The sequence below is a fragment of the Epinephelus fuscoguttatus genome, linkage group LG11 (assembly GCF_011397635.1).
Source record: "Epinephelus fuscoguttatus linkage group LG11, E.fuscoguttatus.final_Chr_v1".
Taxonomy (NCBI): Eukaryota; Metazoa; Chordata; class Actinopteri; order Perciformes; family Serranidae; genus Epinephelus; species Epinephelus fuscoguttatus.
The window spans coordinates 29370210-29391915 of record NC_064762.1 but is presented as its reverse complement, the minus strand read 5'-3'; the positions used below and the strand labels follow the sequence as shown (position 1 = coordinate 29391915).

The 21706-nt window shown below is 39.1% G+C and overlaps 1 protein-coding gene across 1 annotated transcript in view; it reads left to right on the top strand.

Annotated features, from left to right (window-relative positions):
* The first annotated feature begins 231 nt into the window (after positions 1–231).
* msra (methionine sulfoxide reductase A) overlaps positions 232–21706 on the top strand; it is a 53394-nt gene continuing 31919 nt past the window's right edge. Inside the window, exon 1 of the mRNA XM_049589218.1 lies at positions 232–496. Within this exon, the coding sequence (XP_049445175.1) occupies positions 361–496 (136 nt within the window). The 5' untranslated portion in view covers positions 232–360. The remainder of the gene's footprint in view (positions 497–21706) is intronic.

Here is a 21706-nt window from a genome sequence, read left to right as displayed (position 1 = left end):
CACCAATGTGACAACAGTGACAGAAACAAAGTTCCACATGTATGTGTTGTTTATTGTACAGCAGTTTATTGCAGCAATAGCATTTGTTCAAGGTGTACAAGTAAAATAGTAAGAAGTTATGATCATAATATTCATATTTGTTCTTGGGTGACAGGTGCTTTACATCATATTTTAAGTGTACTTGGTATATCTTCACACATGGTGTTGTGTTTATGGTCCGTGTTGAGTAACACGTTGGCACCTTGGCATTACACAAGCCCTGTGTTGACGTTAGATAACATCACTGTTATGTAGCATTAGCTAACTGTGCTAACCCCCAGTGTGGAGCAGGAGTGTGTCGGTGCTGCTGGTGGTGGTTCAATGGTCTCCTCCTCCAGGCTGCGTCTGGTTTGGCGTCATTTTGTCAACAGTAGGATGGGAGAGATGGCCTCTAAAGCTCAGATGCCCACCCCGCAGGAAGCGCTCCCCGGCCGGACTGACGCTATCAAAGTCTCCGGTAAGCTAGCTTTAGCATGTTAGCTTCTGTAGCAAGTATGATATAACTTTATGGCACACCGACGTGATGTAGCGAGCTAACAGGAACAGTTTGCTGGTTTATTTGTCGTTGTGGTTAACTCAGGGTAACGCTTGCAGTGTAGCCTTCTGTGTATGACGGAAACAGAATCAGTTATAAAGATGTACTAAACTAATTAAATAGCGTTTACTGTAAATTTAGCCGTTAGCACCTGCTGCTACCATCTACAGTAAGGTGCTGACACTGCGCATGCGTTAATCAGTCTGCCTCTTGAAAACTGTAAATATTAACCAAAATACTTAGTTAAAAACGCCTCTACGTGTATTGAAATGTATGAGAATTAACCCTGATATTGTGTTGTATACTTGTAAGAATACAACTTGTTCATTTTGTACAGTGGTATTCCTCTTTGACTCCTTTCAATTCCCCCTCCTGCTGCTGTTTCCACACCATTACTAAACTAGGGTTGCACTGATCCAAGTGATTCACTGCCAGCACCTTTCACACATTTTAGGTCTGTATACTGGCTGATAAATTTGTGACTAAACCACATAGATTATTGAGACTGACAGTTCATAAGTGACATTGCAAATAGCAGCTCACAAACTACCTTACCAGAGAAGCCAGTTCAGTAGCTGTTGTGGAGCTTTGTATGGTTTAACACAGTGTTCCCCAGCAGGTTTATCCAGTTGTCAGGAAACTGCTGATGCTCAAATTTCTATTTTGCACCCAAAATGGAGATTGACAGTTCATTCTTGACCATCCTTGCACTGAACAAAGTAATCTCACTATAAGGTCCTCTTAAAGGTCCAGTTGGTAACTTTTATGAAAATAACTTTGTGTCATATTTGCTGAAGTTACTGTATATTGAAAGAATTACATGAGACAGATAACCTGTAAAAAAAAAAAAAAAAGAAATCATGTGCCTCCTCTTCTCCCTATTTCTTCTAATGGGACTTGCCAGAATTGACAACGGTGCACCAAAAACAACCGATCAGAACCAAGGAGTCTCTAATGCAGCTGTCAATCGTGTCAGTCACGGCACCTGAACTGTGGTCAAACTGTCAAACCAGGAAGTGCTGATCTAATATGAAATGAGATTCTGTTACTGCATAATAGTGTACTGCATAGCTGTAAAATAAAGGAAATAGTTGACGAAAGAACCAAGCACTGCCCACCACCCGGAGCAACCCTCTCATTTTACAGCTAAACAGCCAGAGAAATAACATATTGAAATTCTAAATATTGGTGGTACTCCCCCTTCAGTATGCCATACCTTGTCTTGATGTTCTGACAAAATCAAACATGTTTAATATTATCCCAAATATTTAACCTTTGCTTATGCAAATACTTAAATTCAATGATGTCAACATGTGAACGACAAATAGGTGCGCTCTCTCCAGTGGGTAGACAGGGAGGGAACTCCGGGAAGGCGCAAGCATGTGAACAAGTCTGAATTCTCTTGTACTGTGAAAAATGAGGAGAAACTCTTAGAGTTGTTGAGTGAATGAGAGTCCACGTTCAATTCAGGGTGTATCTGATCCACTCGCCGGCCCTTATTTTAGTAAGACAAATTAAGTTTTGAACTGGTTCATCTCTCGTTCCCACAGTTCCCACTAAAACAGCATGGCTAACAAATGGAGGCTGGTAACAAGTCAAGGCAACAAAATCCAAAATTTCAATTTTGTACGGAATTATAGTTTCTTTATAGATTATATTGATGCCAAATTGACAAGGATACTGTTGCCTTTTATTTTGCTTTTGGAGAGTAATGTGTTTTTGCTGACACAAAGGAATTGTCAAAATGTCGTATTTGTTAAAGGGAGTTTGGCATGATATTTTCCACCAGGAGCAGGATTGGAAATAATTTCAAAAGGCATCTACCTGTAGTTCTGCAAATAGTGACTCTGCAAGATCTTCAGTCTTTTAAGATTCTTATTGTCTGTGATTTAAAACTCAAACTGTCTTTTAGATGTGTGAGGGTGTCAGACTTAACTCTTTACAAATACTCTTTTTAAAGTCCTCTAGTGTCTAGTGGCATCAAATCATGATATGGAAATATCTGCAAAATCACATCCAAGCCATAATGAAATGTATAAGGGTGGTGCACAATTCTACATTCATACGTTTTTCATTACAGTCAGAACCAATAATTTAGACATACAAATATTGTAAAATAAAATGACATATCGACATGATCGTATAAAGTCTATAAATATAATATTAAAATATTGCTTGGCCTTAATTTGAATACACTGAAAAAGGCAATAAATATCAGGTATTAGCAGCTTTAATTCGTAAATATCAGTATTTGCTTTTCATAATCCATGCATCTGTTGATTTATTTATTTTTTCTGAAGGATAATTGTCACTCTAACATGTAAATGGTTTAAACAAAAGTGTGTGTTTGTGAGATAGGGAGTTTTTTGTGTGTGCAAACAGACCGACAGCAGCACCAAGTTGGCAGTCGGGGCAGTTGGCACCAACCTGCCCCCTCTTCACTACAAGTGAGGGCGCTGAGTCTTGGCACATGATGAATAGATCTGCACTGGCACTGAACAAAAGACACAAGACACACACTCAGACATACTCGCACACACACACACACACACACACACACACACACACACTCACCACCCTCTAACATTGAAAAGAGAAAGATGACAGTAGTAAGTAGTAAGTGTAAAGGTTGCGTGGGGAAGATATCGACTCAGTGGCATTTGGGTTCAGTGTTAAAGAGACAGAGAGAAATAGGAAGATGTCAGATGTTTGAGTCTTTTAGAGTCTGTTTGGACTGATTTACCCAAAGTGTGTTCAGTGTTTTTCGGACTGGAGGGGGTTGGACAGGGAAGGAGGATGTGGGTTAGGAGGGCGGGGGTCCATCGCGAAAGGGACGATTGGGATGGATGGATGGATGGATGGATGGATGGAAAGGTTCAGACGGAGTGGCAGACATGCTGGAGCATCGCCAAAGCTTCTCGGGAACGCTGCCACAATCGAGAGAGACGAAGAAAGAGCAAGGGAGCAGAGAGGAAAGGAAAAAGCCATGCCTGCAGTGGAGAGACTTGGCAGGGCTTCCCCTCCTTTGTCTGTCTGGCTCAGGGCTGCAGCGCCAGAGGAAATCAAGAAATGTCCAGGCGTGGTGGTGGTGGTGGTGGTGGTGGATGGGGACAAGCTCTGCTTCGGCTCCGAAAAGACGAGAGAGAAAAAGTACTTTCAATAGACCAAAAACTCAGCTTCTGAAAGGGCTTTGGAAACCACAAAACAAAACCAGCGTTTTTCCTCTTTTTGAACGATATTCCGCATTGGAGCCATCGGACCCGACCAGGTTTCGGAGACAAAGTGTAGCGTGACCACAAAATCCGATAAGTCGACCTGTAATTTCGATGGAAGCAAAGTATTTGTATTTATTTGAAGAACAAAACAACGTGTCTGAACTGGACAAGAATGGACATTTGACCTCGAAGCGTCCACTAGCAGCCAGAGGAAGGCCAACCCTGCGCCAAGCACGAGGTTTGTGTTTGAATACTTGGACATCTTTGACTACATCAGTTTGATCATTGTTTAAGTGTTTTGGCGATAGGGTTTCCTGTCAATATAAGGGCGGAACCTTTATATACGGGTTAAAATGCAGACGTTCGGTATGCCTTTTTGTTAATGTGATCGTTTTTTGTTTTTTTTAACTGACCCAAAGAATATGAAGCAGGCCAAGCCGGGCCAGAAGCCTTAACTTAAGACCCAAAGCAGTTGTTTCCATATTGTTTGACCACATGAATATTTTTACGCAGTCAGAGTTGAATCGGAGCGGTTTTAGATTCAGACCTGTGCAAACAGGGTGATAGATGTGACTGAAAGTTGCCTCTTGACCTTGGAAACAGTAGTTAGGTAGTTGGGGTCAGAAATGAGCTCTGTTGCACCTGTAGCCACACCCAAAAGTGATGTCACAATGTTGTGAAGTACACCTGTACATCATTGCAGAGAGATGAAAAGTTAAACCACCAGAGGTCAGCAAAAATGAGATCTTCCATTACTCTTTAAGGAGTTCTCTTTCACATTGGCTATAAAGTAGAGATTGAAAGTTCTTTCTCGACCTTGGAAACAGCAGTTGACAATATAATCTCACCATACGGTCCATTTATTAGCTGTTTGGAGGATTTTGATTATAGATCCTAGATTATAGAATCATACAGAAAGGGTTCAAAATTTCAATCTAGATTCGATATCCTAGTGAAACTAAGAACATTGAAATATGATTTCAAATAGATTGCCACTTTAGAATGCTTCAGTCATGTCACTTTATCTACATTGTGGATAACTGACACATAAGTAGTGATAAAAGTCGTGCAGACATTAGATACGAAAAAATGCTTTCAACGAGGGCTGCAAATAGGGATAGCCAATTTATTGATACTGTATCGGTTTCATGATAAGAGACAAGGTATCGTCTTAGATTTTGAAAATAGGCTATGGTCATACTGTAAATGTTGTCTTTTCCTGGTTTAAAAGGCTGCATCGTGTGAATATTTTGTGAAAGCACCAATAGTCTGTCCTACGATATGCCCTAATATATTGTGTTTGCCATCATGTATGACAAAGGAAAAGCAAGATATTCGCCCATTTGACAAGCTAGAACCTGCACATACTTGGCATTTTTGCTGGAAAAATGTCTTTTTTTATTTAATTTTCTTATTTTCACTTAACCTTCATTTAACCAGGAAGACCTGGCTAAGGTATCAAAACACATTTAAAATGCAACAAATAAATCATATAATACAAAAATCCACAATAAAACAACAACTATTCAAACATAGTGGCCTCTCAAGAAAAACAAGCACATGTCTCTTTAAATGAATCTATCATTAGAGTGGTTTCCAGTAAATGAAATTTTGATCCGTGTGACTGTCTGTCTGAACTACAGCACCACAGATCTGCAAAGACGTGGCTGTTGACGCTGTTTCTTAAAGAAGATGAAACAAAAAACAAACCAAAAAAAGAGTTTAAATACAAAGTAAGTTATGATTGAATTAATGATAAAGAGTAGATGTCTGTTGTCACGAGCCCTAGTTGCTTATAAAGGTGTAATAACGGCAGAATAATTTAAAAAATCAATGTTTTTGTTGGTAAATCAGGCTGATAAGTATCAAAGGTGCTTTACAAGTCTGATCTCATACAGTATAGCCTGAAATGTACCCATTTTTCAGTGGTTAATTGTTTCTAAATAAGGCCTTTTAAGAGCTTTTTAAGAATCTTAGGCTTGTTCTTTGTATTCTGACATTACCTGGACGTTAATACTGCTGACATTAGACTAAACCCCTCCCCCTCCACACTGTCACACACTTAGAAAGGAAAAAGTGAAACGGAAAGCTTAATGAAGAAGTTAATGTCACCCTCATCACAGCCTCATGCAGATGCACTCAGACATCCAGCAGCTGGTCTTTTAATTAGCAGGTGTACGTGTAGGTGTAAATCATTATTGTTGCAGCTTATTTTTATGGAACTTGTTACAGGGAATATTTGACATAAATATCAGGAGTGATATTATACTAATTAGACTGGGACTCAATTTGATTTGAAAGAGTCAAAAAGTTGTTTCTTGGCACCACACACTGTGAGCTGAACGCAGCAGCTCAGCTGAAGCCAAAAACCCTTCGACCAGCTGTTTTGGTCCTCTACATATAAACAGCCCACAGCAGCTCCAGCTGTAGTCCAATTAACAGTTAGCACAGTTAGGTTCAGCTGGTGAAGAACTGTATCAGTGTTTTTAACTGGAAATACTCATTGCTCTGTTTTGTTTTTGCACCTCAGAATCAAAGCCAAAAAGGACTGGACAATGATAGACAAAAATGGTCTAGTTTATGACATGAAAGACAGTTGACCTTTAAAGAAATTACCATAATTGCGGTAATGAACAAATCCTTAGAGTCATTTATTTAGTAAAAGATACCATGCATTTCTTTGTTGCAGCTTCTTAAATGTGTGTGTCTGCTTTTTCCTTGACACATAGTATTGTGAATTAAACACTCATGGATTAAGATGTCTCAGACAAATAAGCAATTTAAAGACATCATTTTGGATTATCTTGCCTCAGCTGTTATGGAGCTTTTGGAATATCTGTCTTTTATCAGCAGACAAAGTTCGCCCAGTTGTCTTGGAAGTGTAGATGTTCAAATTATAGACTCTACATAAAGATGGACGACGCATCTCCACCTACCTCGACTGTACAGAAATGAAGCTAAAATATGTTGGATATAGCTGCTGCCACCTTGCTTTGGTGACGTTATTTTGAGCCAGAGTCTGCGATCTCTGCAGTATAAGTTTCCCTCCTCTGAGTAAATGTGATGGCATCTCTCACTATTTTTACAAACAATAATCCATCAAGGGAGAAAATAATCAGCAGATTAATTCATTATATAAAAATCATTAGTAAATAGATCAAAATGAGCTCCACCGTGACCAACTACAACAGTAAAATCCTGTTTTTAAATTAATGTGTAAATCATAATAATTCAGTGATATCATTGTAATAGTATGACAGTCCTAGGGAAGATTTTTCTGACCTGATTCATTTACTTTTAATATAAGAAGTAGCCTGTATTTTACAGTATACAACACATAATTTTCCTTAAGTAACATTTTCACTGCAGAATTTGTAACAAACAGTTTTCACAGTGTTGTATTAATACTTTCATTTATAAATAAATGATATAAAGTCTTCCTCCACCACTGTCCAGCAATCACATTGGTGTAAGTCTCTGGTGTCCACATACTTGTGACCATGTAGTTTACCAGATGAGGTGAATCCAGGTGAAGCCGGTGCTGTAAACCCGTATCAGTCCGTCCATCATGTCCCTTGTACATGTTGAGTGACTGTGCAGCGTTATCAGGTTCAGGTGCTCCTCAGTCCATCTTACCTCTGTCATAGCGGTTACCACGACAACACAGAGGGATGCAAGTGAATGAAAGTGTGTGTGTGTGTGTGTGTGTGTGTGATTCCATCAGCAGAGCTCCTTGTTGTTTACACGGTGTCCTGATAACCTTGACGGGCGAAATGACGGGCGTTTAGGGGAGAATGTGAGACACATAATAGATGAGACAGAGCTATAGTTCGACACTGAATGAGAGATGGAGAGGAGACACAAGACAGACTGAGGCTGAAAGGTTAACTGTGTTGTCACTCTGATATTCAGTTTTAATGTTGTTCTATCTGATTTAATTAGGATTATGCTAGATGTAAAGGGGGTAGTAGTGGATGGAAGAGATGCCTTACTTACAGGATAGTTCACCACATCCAGAAAATCCAAAATATATGTATATTTTTTTCTTACCAAACTGCACCTGCCAACTGAAGCACAGTGCAGAAGGAAATGTGCATCTACTCATCGATAACAGGCTTGTGCTCGTCACAACACGACATGTAAACATTAATGGCATCCCCCTCAGCAGAGCTGTAACGTGAGCTGGCTCAGCGGTGCTAGGTGAGCTAGCAGTAGGTTGGAGGGAGTAGTTTGGTAGAAAGAAAATAGTTCCTATGTGAAACTGCCCACAACAAGGTCTGTGGATTATCTTGAGTAAATGAGTCATGATGTCTGCAAAGAGACATTGCTGTTGAGTTTTTCAAATGTATTTTTTGGCGCTTTGAGCACCACAAAGCGAGTGATATCTAGTTCCATTATATTCAGGGGAAGGCAGGTATCTCTATGGCCACTATCTCTATCACACGGGAACTCACACCAAAACAACCTAGATTGATAAATAGAACCACAGATAGGAGGAAAAAATATATCTTTTATTTGGGGTGAACTGTACTCCAACTCCAAGTGGAAATACTATCATCTAAAAAGTTAACAACCCAGCTATTGAAAGAATGTTCGCTACAGTTGTATTTTATTTTATAGTGTGTATGTTAAAACTTCACTTCTCAAATGCCACCTGGAAACACAGCAATTTGTCTGTAAAAAAACCCACTCAGGTTCAGTGCCAGAAGATAAGATAAGAGAAGAGAAGATAAACTTTATTATTCCCACACTTGGGAAATTCATGTGTCACAGCAGCTCAAAGCACAGACAGAAAAAGGAGGGTTTGCTTGAATAAAGAAAATTAAAGATCTAAAAATATAAAATTGTATGTATATATATGTATATATATATATATATATATACATATATATAAAGGCACTAAGTTGAATTACTGTACACAAGACTATTTACAATATGTACACAGTATAATAAGATATGGGATATTGCACAGAGTATGTAAATTGCACAGGGTCTTAGAAGCGATGGTTTAAACATCGTTATGCAGCAGACATGACAGTGCTAGAAATGCTGGAAATCGCATGGAAATGCTGTGATATGCTGCTAAAAAACATCCACGTTTGGTGCCACTTACATTGAGCCAAGTGTTATCTAAAAACAAACATTATTGTTGTTTGCTGGTCTCAAACAGCGGTCTATGGCTTGGCAGGTGTCTCACCTAGAAGTCAGGCCATCCACCATCCCCTCCACCTCCCAATCACAAAATCAGCTCATGTACTTTGTCACTTTAGGAATGTTGATATTATGTGAAACATGCAAATGTAACATATTCATGGTTTGCATCACTTTGTTCAACCGACTGTGGTTAAGTAAACGTCCTGGATTTAAAATGTCATATAAGTAAAAGAACAGAATTATCAGTAAAATGTTACTACTTTACTTTTATCTACATAAGATTTTCAGTGTAGGACTTTAACTTGTGAGTACTTTTACAATGTTGCATCAGTTCCTCCTCTACCTGCTAAACATAGCAATACTAAAGTGCCTTATAGTTTAGCTGTAGTTTTAATATTAAACACAGGAGCCAAGAGACAATAATGTACACAGCTGGATGAAGAGCAGCCTGCTCAACAGCTCAACAGCTCAACTAAATGTATTGATGTTAATAAAACTCTTTATACATGTTGCAGTAAACAACCTCTCCCTTCATTTACTAAAGATGACTAATCTAGTGTGCCAAATATCTCATGAGCACTGTGACCCTTACTATTCTACAGCAACATTGTTCACTGTATAGACCTACAGTACATTTATGTGTGAATTCAAAAAGCCATTACTTTAATATATAGATGTACACGGTGATTCTGTGTCTGAAAGGACTGTCAGTCCGCCATCTTTTTAAGTGCAAAGTGCATTAAGTACTATTCACAGCACCACACCATTCTACACCACACACACACACACACACACACACACACACACACACACACACACGCACATATACCTACACACACACACACACACATATACCTACACATACACACACACACACACACACACACACACACACACACACACACACACACACACACACAGCCTCACTACTAATGGTTCTGACTGATCGATACACACACACACACACTCACACACATAGAAGGCACCACTCTACTACACACATAGCTGTCAATCAAGTGTTTCAAAGGTTTAGAGAAGATGAAGAAAAGACCAGCAGAGCAGGAAACACACCTTTCTTATACATTTACAAGGTGAAGAAGGTGTAGTGTGGGAGATAGTTCTATATTGTCAGAGCATTTTGTGACCACAAAAATATATCTTGCATCAGGCTATCACACACCGTCATTCATAAACATGAATCCTCGCAGAGATGTGGTGACACTTCAGTCAGCAGTTTCTGAATAATTTCGGAATAAGTTTCCCATTAAACCATGTGATTTGGTGGTAAGTAAAAGGAGAAACTATGGAAAATATGGATAATGTTCAATTAGTACAGTTCTTAACAATTACAATTACATTTCAATGTGACATATTATCAATAATAATTGAATATTGAATAAGTAGTCAATGGGTTTTACCGTCTTATAAGGACATTATTATTTATATTGACGTAATCATAGACTTAATCAATAGGCAATTCATGGATTTTAATGCGGACATGGTTTGTTTCAATAAGTCTGATTATCCATTATTGTCTATTCCTGTAGTCTGTAAGATTCGACCAAACAAAAAAGTAAAAAAAAGGGTTTTCTTGAAATATTCATTCAAGTTGTGATTATTTCTGTGTGAAGTCCATTGCTAACTGTGTTTGCTAACTTCATTCACTAAACGTACCACGGTTCTTCCAACATATAATCTGTTGTTGGGTATGCCTTTTTTTTGTTACTTCAATGGCTATAAAATAAAAGTATCCCTGAGCTTTTCTATGTATTTTTCACCCTAATACAGCCCCTGGAGTACAGCATGTGCCCCCAGTTTAAAAGGCTCTGCCACGCATCTTTTTGGCCACCATATTAAAAACTGAGAGTCTTTTTCTCAAAATCGTGACTTGGTGACAGTCATTATGTAATTTGACATATTTTGGTTATTATTTGGAGAACAAAGGCAACACTGATATCATTAGAAAGCTAAAAAAAATCTTCCAACAGTGCCTGGGACTCAGCTGAAGAGGGATGGTTTGGTAATTTTGTTAACAACGGCAATCGTTCTGATTTTCAAATCTAAAAAATGAGATATGTTTGAAATGATCAGGGCAGCTCTGATGAGTCTGTGAGCAGTTCAGGAGGTTTATAAGTGGATCTGTAAACCTGTCACATCACCAGATAATCTTCTGTAGATTTCTCCTCCGATTGTGGGGAGGGGTGAAACAGGGATAGATCGGCCAAAAACTCGTGTAGTTTGAGCTTGGCTTTAAGGGTCAAATCTGGGATCTGGTGTGGAACAAACCATGTAAAACCTACCCAAACCCATTGTAATCTGTTTTCAAAAAAGAGATCTGAGGGCAGTCTGGATCCTAACAGACCAAAACAGGGAAAGAACACCAACACTGGCACCTCTACTTTGAGGTTTTACTATCTCCAGCTGGACACGTGTTTTTACTTTAAGCATCGATTTAAAGATACAGTAAATGGTTGTACATTTACTGACCAGCTAAACTTGTATTTTATTGCCAGCTTAATGCTCTTGCTAAGCAGTTTCCCAGGAGAAACTCTGGTCTCGACAATGTAAATCCAATATGTACAACCTTCATTTTTTTGGGCTAATTACATATAAGCGGAAGCATCTCCTCAACAACAACCTTGGCCATTGTGTCTAAAGCTCATTGAAGCCCATGAAGCAGTTTGTTTTTCAAACATAAAACCTTTAAAATATTCAAGCACATCTTCCTTGAGACGCGCTGTGTGTTGTGAGACGAGCACAGAAGGCTGTCAGCAGCAGAACAATAAGGATAACACTGATGGTTGTAATGATGGGCAGTAATAAAAACGATGATGGCAATCAGAGGAGCTGATTGAGAGGCTCGGATGGAGGGAGGGAGGAACACTGTAGCGGGGAGAAATAAATGGAAAGAGAGAGAGAGAGAGAGAAAGATGGGTGGAGGAGGGAGGATGATAAGAAAAGGGGGGAGCAGGAGGAAGATGAAGAAACCAGGCAATCAGAGAGAGAGAGACACAGGAGGAGGAGAAGGTGGGGGGAGGTTACTTTGTAGATTTAATTGCACTGCAGTTGAGGCAATCTTTTTGTGTGTGTGTGTGTGTGTGTGTGTGTGTGTGTGTGTGTGTGTGTGTGTGTGTGTGTGTAGACTCTCCAATATCCCCTAGCCAGACATTAGCTGCAGTGTTTCATTTATCACTGTCAGGTCTGGAGCTCCAGGGGGAGGAGTAGGGGGGAGCCCTGGACGTTCAGGCCAGGTTGTAGCGCCTCTCCAGGCTCAGGGCAGCATCGAGAGTCCCCAGGTCTGGTCTCTTGGCCTTTAATTTCCAGCAAATAGGGAGACAAAAACAGGTAGCAGAGCCAGAAAATCACCGTTGTGATATTCACTTGTATTTTGCTGATATTGATTGTGAAAATACATTCAGTACCTACAGCAAGATATTTTAGTCGGCATAACGTGTCACAGCTGCACTGCTTATCCAGGAAAACTCACTGTCAGTGTGATTTTGAGAATGTTAGCCTGCTGTCTTTAGCATGTTCAGAATCACAGACATAGATAGTTGTTTCAGATATACAGTATACCAGTGAGCACACATCATATCATATGAATACATGTCCATGTAGAATATCAGTCATCTTACTCAGCGTCCTTTTTCTTATTTTTTTTCTGTGGCTTTCGAGTGCATGTAATGTTTTGTGTCAGTAGAGTTTGCTCAGTCGTCATTCTGTGGTGTGTTGTGGTTGGCAGACATTCAATAGAAGTAATCTGATTTGCTACTGAAAGAGTTCCAGTAAATTTCATGCATGATTATTCAAATAATCAATTAGTTATTCCCAAAAGAAATAATGTTAAGGTGTTAATTTGGGAAGTTCTGGATGAGATTTTTTGGCTATTTTCTGACCATTTACAGACAAAATAATTAATCGATTCTTCAGAAAGAGTTGCCAAGAGACAGTTGACAGATGATAAAGGCCACTGGGCATCCTGATGTTTCGGGACTTAAAGGAATAACTCACCCCAAAAATGATCATTTGTATTTCAGTGATTCGCCCCGTGTTACATTGAATTTGCAAAGAAAACTTTGCTTTTCTTGCATGCCTCCACTGTGAATTAAGAACCCAAAACAGAGACAGTTCTTGGTGAACGAAGTCATAGGGGTCCACGGTCAACAACAGCAAAGCTATAACTTTATCTTTATATCCATTTACAGACTATCACACAACTTGTGCAGTATAATCCAAGTCCAGTCCAATTTATCCAGTCATATGCTCAGTACTTCCCAAACACTTTCATATCAACAGTCTCAGGCATGGACAAATCGCGTGTCTGTGGTGTTAATGCGGAAATGTTTTGAATTTTAACAAAGTTTTCCTCCTAAATTCAGTGTAACACCGGGTGAGTTATTGATATAGAAATGATAATTTGGGGAGTGAGGTATCAATTTAGCTCCATGTCTACACAGGATTTCAGTTGTTTGTTGCGTGTTTGTCTTTTGCAAGGGTTGGGTATTGTTTTGGATTTTATATGATACCAGTGCCAAAGCAATACTTTGAAAATGGTACTGGTGTCGAAATGGTGCCTGAGCCGATACTTTTTGCCCAAAATAAAGCACAAAACAAAGCTTAAAAATGTATTACCTCTTAACAGTTTCAAGTTAACGTCGATGTATAAATATGAATTAAAAAAACACTACTAACAAATTAGCTTTTATTCACATAGTACATAAAACCTAATCCAACAACAGTAATTTAACACTAAATAACAGTTACATCTAGCAAAATAGTTGGGAGTTGGGATCAATAATTGTCTCCCTTCTCACGAAACACTTCTGCAGCTAGACATTACTCCATTTTCTGTTTAAAGGCGACTAACATTGTCACTGCATTGAGAATAGCCAGTCCGCCTTAACAGTCCACTTTAAGGGAGCCTGGTCAGTTACCAGTGTGTGGCTAACTTCACTCACTAACTTTGGGGCTAACCTCCTTCACTTTAATCAGCAGATGGCAAACAAAACACATGAACTCAGGTTGTGTCTTGAGGAGCATAGATTATAGATATAGATAGATATAGATAGATCATAGCATCGATTCAGTGACAAATAGCCTCAGTTGTTCACTCATTGCACTGCCATATTTAACTTCATACTCTGCTCTGGTCACAGCAGCCTCACTTTCACATGTTACTGTCATGCTATCTTTTTCTCTCAGCTGCATACTTACTATGCACATAATCTGGCTTAGAAAGGAGGCACAGAAATCTTCGTCATGATTCAGTTTGTTATGTACTGCTCCTAAAGGAAGGTTTCGATACTTGACCTTAATTCTCGTAATTCAAGTTTATTTTCGTACATTTTCCGTGTATTGCTATGGTGATTGTGTGAAGGCCTCTGATCCCTCTGACCCACACATAATGCTGTGCCTGAAGGCTTCCTGTGTAGATATTTTTGTAAGAAGCTGACAATGTAATTGGAACATCCCAGTTTCGACCTTTATGACATTTCCTTTGAATTCTCTGAAATCTTCCTGTGTAAATTTAAAGTTTGTTCTCACCACAGCCATTGTGCTCATACATTATGCTTCTGGTGAACAATGGATGGAAAAAAGTTTAAAAAAAGAAGTAAAAAAAAAGGAGTGCTACACAATCTAAGACTGTGACGCACGAGCCTGACTCAGCATCTCAGTCAGCTCTGTGTGCAGGATGACGTAACGATACTTTGTCTTCTGGTTGTTATCTTGGCAAAATGTAGTGAAACTTTCTCTACAGAGGCATTTATCTTAACTGATGTAAATCTGAAGGATACGAGTTTAAAGAATCAAAGTCCTTGTAGTGATACAGAAGGCTGCATTGTCATTTTGCAACAATAAATTCAGTGCTGACCTGTTTATTTTACTGTTATCTTGTGCGTTTTATCATCATCCGAGGTTTCACTACAGAAAATTAAAAAGTGATGAAGGATGTGAGGATAAAACAGAGTGCTGATTCTGGAGCAGCTCCGCCTGCCTTCACACGCATGTAGGCCTGAGCTGAAATAGAGCAGCACTAATGGGGTGTGTGTGCGTGTGTGTGTGTGTGTGTGTGTGTGTGTCACAGATGTCACCATGGATATAGGCCTGTTCAGTGATCAGGCTTATTATAGTGACAGGATTTTTGGAGCTGTAGAAGAGACTGGGAGGCAGGCTGGTTACACACACACATGCACTACACACGTACCTAAAATGAAGTGGCTGGCTGTTTGATGTGAAGTGTCCTGAAGTGCTTTCTAACCTCGTTCATTGCTCTTTACCGCCAAATAAAAGAAAATTAGTTGCCTGCACAAACCAGTCAGAAACTGCCTTTTATGTAGTTGAAATAAACACCATTTTGCTCATGGAAACAAGACGCCAAACGAAAAAAAGCTCAAAATATTTTTTACTCTTTTTACTTGAAAACACAAGTTTGAGAAACAGTATGTTTCGTGTAATTCTCTATGCTCATCCTCAGTGTTTTTGTTTCTTTAGTCTGCTTAGAGTGCTAATGCAAGGTTAACCAATGCTGTGAAAATGCAGGAATCCCATGGTCTCGAATCTCATACACACACACACACACACACACACACACACATTGTTTGCATTCAACCTCATGCAAGAATATGAATTCAATTAATCAACAAGAAGCGTTGTTATCATTCCCAGTGAGATAAAAGCGACCATAAGAACAGGCATTTCAAAGGAGTGCCGCACTGAATAATTACTTTCCAGAAAAATACCTCTGTATATACAGAATGTGTGTGCGTGTGTGTGTGTGTGGGTGTATGTGTGTGTGAAGGAAAAGATAACTGTAGAATATTAATGAATGTTTTTGAAAAGGTACTCATTTTCTATCTCTTTCCTCCTTGTGTTTGGGAAATGATTTATCCCTCATTTTAGCCTTATGTGTTGATAACAGTTTGTGTAGGTAATAAACAAACAAGATTTATGTTAACCAGAAGAGGTGTGGACTCAAGTAACATGACTTGGACTCAATTCAAACTTAAGACACAAAAATTTGATGACTTTAAACTCGACTTGAACATTGAACCTTAAAATCGGCTAAAAAGCTCTTTTCACTGCTCTGTAGGATAGAGCCACTCGATAGTCAATGTCAATATATGAGCGATACAGATTCTCAGCCGAAAGAATACGTTATAAATGCACTTGATAGAACTTATTGAGCAGTAATGTTAAGCCCAATTCAAACCAATGATTCACGATGAAATGAAGCCCTTTTAGAACGTTGCAGAGAAAAGTTGCAGCGGCGTGAACAGGCCAGTCTGAGCTCGACTGCCACCGTTGATGGTGTCACCTGCAAATTAGCTGCTCAATTCTCCAGTAGCTGGTTTTAGACAAACACATCGCTTGTCTTAACAGCATGTCGGCTTGTAGTAAAGTCTGCTGGACGAGTCAAAATGACCGCAGACGGCATGTTCTCTTGCTGCGGCAGGTGCTACATCCCCGCCAAGCCCTATGTTTCTGTCCTCACAGTGTGTCCTCACGGTGTTGGACTGTGAGTCGCTGATGCTGCTGGCTGATGCCAACACACACACATTTTTACTAACTGAGTAATTGGCGCTGGTTATTGATGTTATTATGGTATATCAATTGTGACAACAGTCCATCTGATACTCGTTTTGTTTCTGTTTTTTGCTGTTTCGTCACTATAACTACAACTGCAGCCAGTATCTCACTATCACTATCCTCATTCATATTTTACGAAGCTACAAATTATATTCAGCCACAATATATTACTGAAAAGCTGGAAATCAGAACAGAAGTACAGAGAGTTGTTGCACAGAGATGATACACCATCTCATCTAGTTGCATTGGTGTGAACCGGCAGTATTACAGAATGGTGCATTGCAAGTAGTTGCCTGTTTTAACTCAGGGCAGGCTAAGTTACCTGTGAAACACCCCCGTTGTTGACAGAAAGTTGAACTCGCCCACCCTCACACTCAGCATCGCAGTGACGCAGACCTCCTCCTGTCTGTTTCTGTATACTGACACCTTTTCCCTCAGTGGAAACGAAGCTTGTATTTACTTGTGTTTCACAGATAAGAAACAATAAATTGTGAAGACAGAAAAGCTTCCACTAAAATAGCATTTTAAGTCATGTATGTGATTTATCCTTCAGGGATTTATACTTCTGGATTTATTTCATATGAACAGAGGAAATCTCCGCTCGTCGCTGGGCTAATGTATACCATGTAAAATGCCATAGGCTGGTGCTAATAACGTTAGCATGTTGTATTTGCTTGGAAAATGTGTTTAGTATAAGACAGTTGTTTTGTCAGTGAATCTTGTGAGCTGTAATGGAGCCACATTGAGTGTCCTTACCTTTGTTAAATGTTGCTGTTGTCCCTGGTTTTATATGAGAAGAGGAAAAGATCGCTAGATGCTAGGCTAATTTATACAATATAAAATGCCATAGACTTGTGCAAATAACGTTAGCATGTTGTATTGATGGGGGAAATGTGTCCAGATAAAGACAAGTGTTTGTCTGTCAGTTCTGCAACTTATTGTGAAGCCAATTGGCGTACTTGTGTTTGAAATTGTCTTTATTAAGCCATATTTAATGTGTGTTTCAATAAAGTTTGATTTGAACTAAACTTTACAGCATTTAACACAGTCCTCGACTGCTGACTAATGTTTTGGAGATATAACTGCAGAATGACACAGACACACCACCACAGAAGTAAAAATGCAGATTTTTTTTTTCCCACGACTAATTGATTAGTTGAAGATTATGTACAACTTTAGTCGACCAAGATTTTCTTTGGTTGTCTACAGCCCTAGTTACCAGTTTGGATTATGTTTTTATGTGTGGTCCTGATTTGCTGAAGTCCGTTTCACACCACTGTTATGTTACAGCTAATGTAGCTCTAATTTAAAAAAAAAAAAAGAAAAAAAAAAGTCAATTGTTATTTATCACTGACAATATTCAACCACTAAAATACATTTCATTTTTATTTGCATAAAATCCAAAAATGATTTCCACGTATTATGGGACAGTAAATGCAGTCCTTAAGTATAACGCGTAAATCTGCTGCATCAAGTTAAAAGAGCTGTAGGATGTGCAGCTGTCATATTAGAAATAAACTGAGTGGTAAAATAAATACACTAAACTGTGAATTCACACAATTAATAATATACTGCCAGCTTGCGTCAATTGAAATAGTAGTTTTTCGCTTAACTGTATTCATTTTTATATTCTGTAAAGGCGGTGGTAGGCGGTCACGGATCAGATCAGAGTCAAATGATGCGCTGAACAAGTAATTTGACTTGTTTTATGGGAACGTGCACAGAGCCTGAAGCAGAAAGCCTGGGTTAATAGAGCTAGTTGTTAACCACCTTCGTGGTATCTGGTATGTCTGACTGAGGCTTTATGGTTTGTTGAGCCAGCTCAGGCAAGGAAAGCCTTGATCTGTCGAACTTGTTTCGTAGTCCAACCCTCAGGTCAGTTGTTCTCACAAAACTCAAACCAACAAATCCTGCACAGGAGTTGTGAAAATACGTACAAAAAAAAAAAAAAAAACAGGTTAAATGGCTTTGAGTGACTCATTTGCAAGTGCAGAACAAATCCAAAAACTTGTGTATCGGTTCTGTGGGAACACATACAAATTTATTTTATTTTTTGCAGAGTCAAAATTAAGTCAGGAAAGCTGCAGAGCCAGTTTATAACTTAAATATTTTTTTTCTCAATTATGTATGACTAAATTAGTGCTACCCCTATATAACAAGTGCTGATTCACCAGTAAATATTGATCAAAAACATTGTAGTTTCTTCTGCTCTTATTCTGATTTTTACAAAAGCTGTACAAGTGCGTGTGTGTGTGTGTGTGTGTGTGTGTGTGTGTGTGTGTTTATGTTTGTATGTACTTGTACATGCTACATTGTGAGGACCAAAAGATGTATTTTAGTGACAGAGTGAGGACATTTGTGCAAAGTGAGGACATTTTGGCCGATCCCCACCTTTTAAAGGCCTGTGTGTTTGTGTGTTTGTGTGTGTGTGTGTATGTGTGTGTGATATAATCAGTTAATATCAAAGTGTGTACATCTCAGAGCATGGATGTGTTTAGAGGTACAGTAGGAAATAGGTGACAGCCAGCTGATCTGCCTCTTCTGCTTCCAGGCTTTTGTTTTATTTTTAATCACGCCCGCTATGCATACATGCACACGCACACACACACACACACACACACACACACAGCTGTTAGACTCATTAGTATTCTGTCTGGACTTATTGTCTTTCCCCACTGACATTTACATTTAAATTGTTTATCTCTCAGTGTGTGTGTGTGTGTGTGTGTGTGTGTGTGCGTGCGCGCCTGTGTAGCCAGTAATGAACATGCCTTTGCTGGTCCCGGAAGGCAGCCATTACTAACGCACACAGAAGATAATGTGAGAGGAGGAGGAGGAGGAAGAAGAAGATTATCTGTACCAGTGCTCAGATACAGGATCCTAATTTTTTTCATTTTGGAATCATGGAGATATGAAAGCTCTCGAAAGGCTCTTATTCATCACATGGCTAACATGATAAAAGGATCAGGGTGTTGTATATTAAGGCACAATCATATTACACTGATGTTATGGTCATCCAATCAAAGAAAACAATTTCGTAAAATATCTAATAAAACACACAATATATGGTCAAGAACCAAATAGTTTCTCCCACATTTGATAAAATTTGCAAAACATTATACATGTAAAAATACTGAAATATTATATTGCTGTAATGTTGCTATTTGCATTATTTTATTTAATTAATGAATTTTTATTTTATTCTCATGTCTGTTATACAGTACATATTTCTTTGTTTCTATTTACCTTTAACAATTTTATGTTTTTAATATATCTACTTTTTTGCACCTTTTCATCTCTAGTGAAGTATGAAACATGCTATTTAAGTTCAATTTTATTTCATATTTTTTTGAGCTCCATCACAGGGTTAGACAAATTTATTTATTTTTCTTTAAATGAAAATTGATGGGACGACTCTGTAGCACTTTTTGCTGTGAATCCAAAGCGACCTGACAGCACTGACATCAGGAACACTGTGAGACAGGAAGCTAAATGAACAGTAGGGACTGTAAAGGGACTGAAAGTGAGGAGCTGCTGCTGCACCCAACCAATCACGATGTGAAAATGGCTCCAGCGCTCCAAAATCTTCCTCCATCAGAATATAGAAGACGATGAGAATGTGTCTCTGAAGATGCCTGTCAGTCTGTCAGACAGTCGTACCGACACGTGCTGTCTTTGAGCGGGATGAAAGGCTGCTCGTGTAATCAGGCAAACAAGGACGACTTTAGATGGTGTGTGTGTGTGTGTGTGTGTGTACCAAGTCAACATGATCTGTGATAAAGAATGTACAATCTATACTGATTGACAAGATGAAGTCTGCCTCACGAAATATGATTTGTGTGTGTGAGCGTGCGTGTGTGTGTGTGTGTGTGTGTGTGTGTGTTGGGGGGGGGGGACGGACAGACTGCTGATTGGTTGGCATTATCCATCTGGCTGCTTTTGTCTATAGGCATGCTGCCCCACACAACAATTATGCTTCCATGCATAAAGACTGTGCTTGTGTTTCTGTGTGTGTGTGTGTGTGTGTGTGTGTGTGTGTGTTTGTGTGTGTGTAAAGAAGGGGGAGGGCGCAAGGAGGGATCCAGATGTTGAGTTCATTCTCATTCTACCCCATCCCATTTATTTTAATCTCCCTCCCCCACAGCATTGTACAGCAAGCCATCTGTACACACACACACACACACACACACCCTCCGGCATGCTAACGCTAATGCGTGTTAGCTCAGCCAGGTGGCTGGGTGGCCTCAAATGGGTCCTCGTGCACCTCTGGCTCTATGTTGATTGGAGTGAATGCAGCTGCTACGAAGTTATGCAGAGCTGTTCGCCACTGTTTAAGTGGGTCACTGTGTGTGTGTGTGTGTGTCTGCGTGTTTGGTGTGTGTGTGTGTGTGTGTGTGTGTCAGGTGAATTCAGTACTGTATTTTTTTGTTTTTTGGTAATTGAGTCTTATGAAAAACATTTTTTAAATTCAAATAAATATTGTATGGAATGCTGTTTGGAAATCTTGTCAGAGCAGTGTGGGAGGATGTTAGTGTCCATTTTAAAAAACCTACAGACAGATCTGAATGAAGAGTAGAGAGAGAAATGAGATCCTGAGCAGCCTTCATGCTGTTTCAGAAGCTTCTCGTCAGAGAAAAGAACAATTCTGTTGAGAAAACGGATCTTTTATGCAACTCAAACAATTGAAATAGACACTGACACAAAAGATTGGTTGTCATTTAGCCTAAATTATTGTCAGCTGAGCTCCATAACAATTTTAGCTCACTGCCTTTCTGTCGACTCCCACTGAGGAATGTAACTACACTAGAGTATTTGCATTTTGGCTTTGGTCTGGTAAATGTTCACACAGGCAGTGGTAGAATGAAACCAAGTACTATACGTCAAGTACTGTGCTTAAGAATAATTATGACAAATTGTAGCCTACATAATTTGAGTGTTTCAATTTCATGCCCTTTATACTACTTTCTACATGAAAAAAAAATATAAGATATGCTTACATGATATGGTGTACTGTAAAACTACACTACTAATCTACCCAATAGTACTCAAAGTATCTAAACTTGGCTTCACATTGATGAACTACAACATTGAAAAGCTCTTTCATGCATGGATGGATCACTGAACAGGCCTACTGGGCCTGTACTGACAGGGAAGAGACGCAAAAAGTCCATAAAAA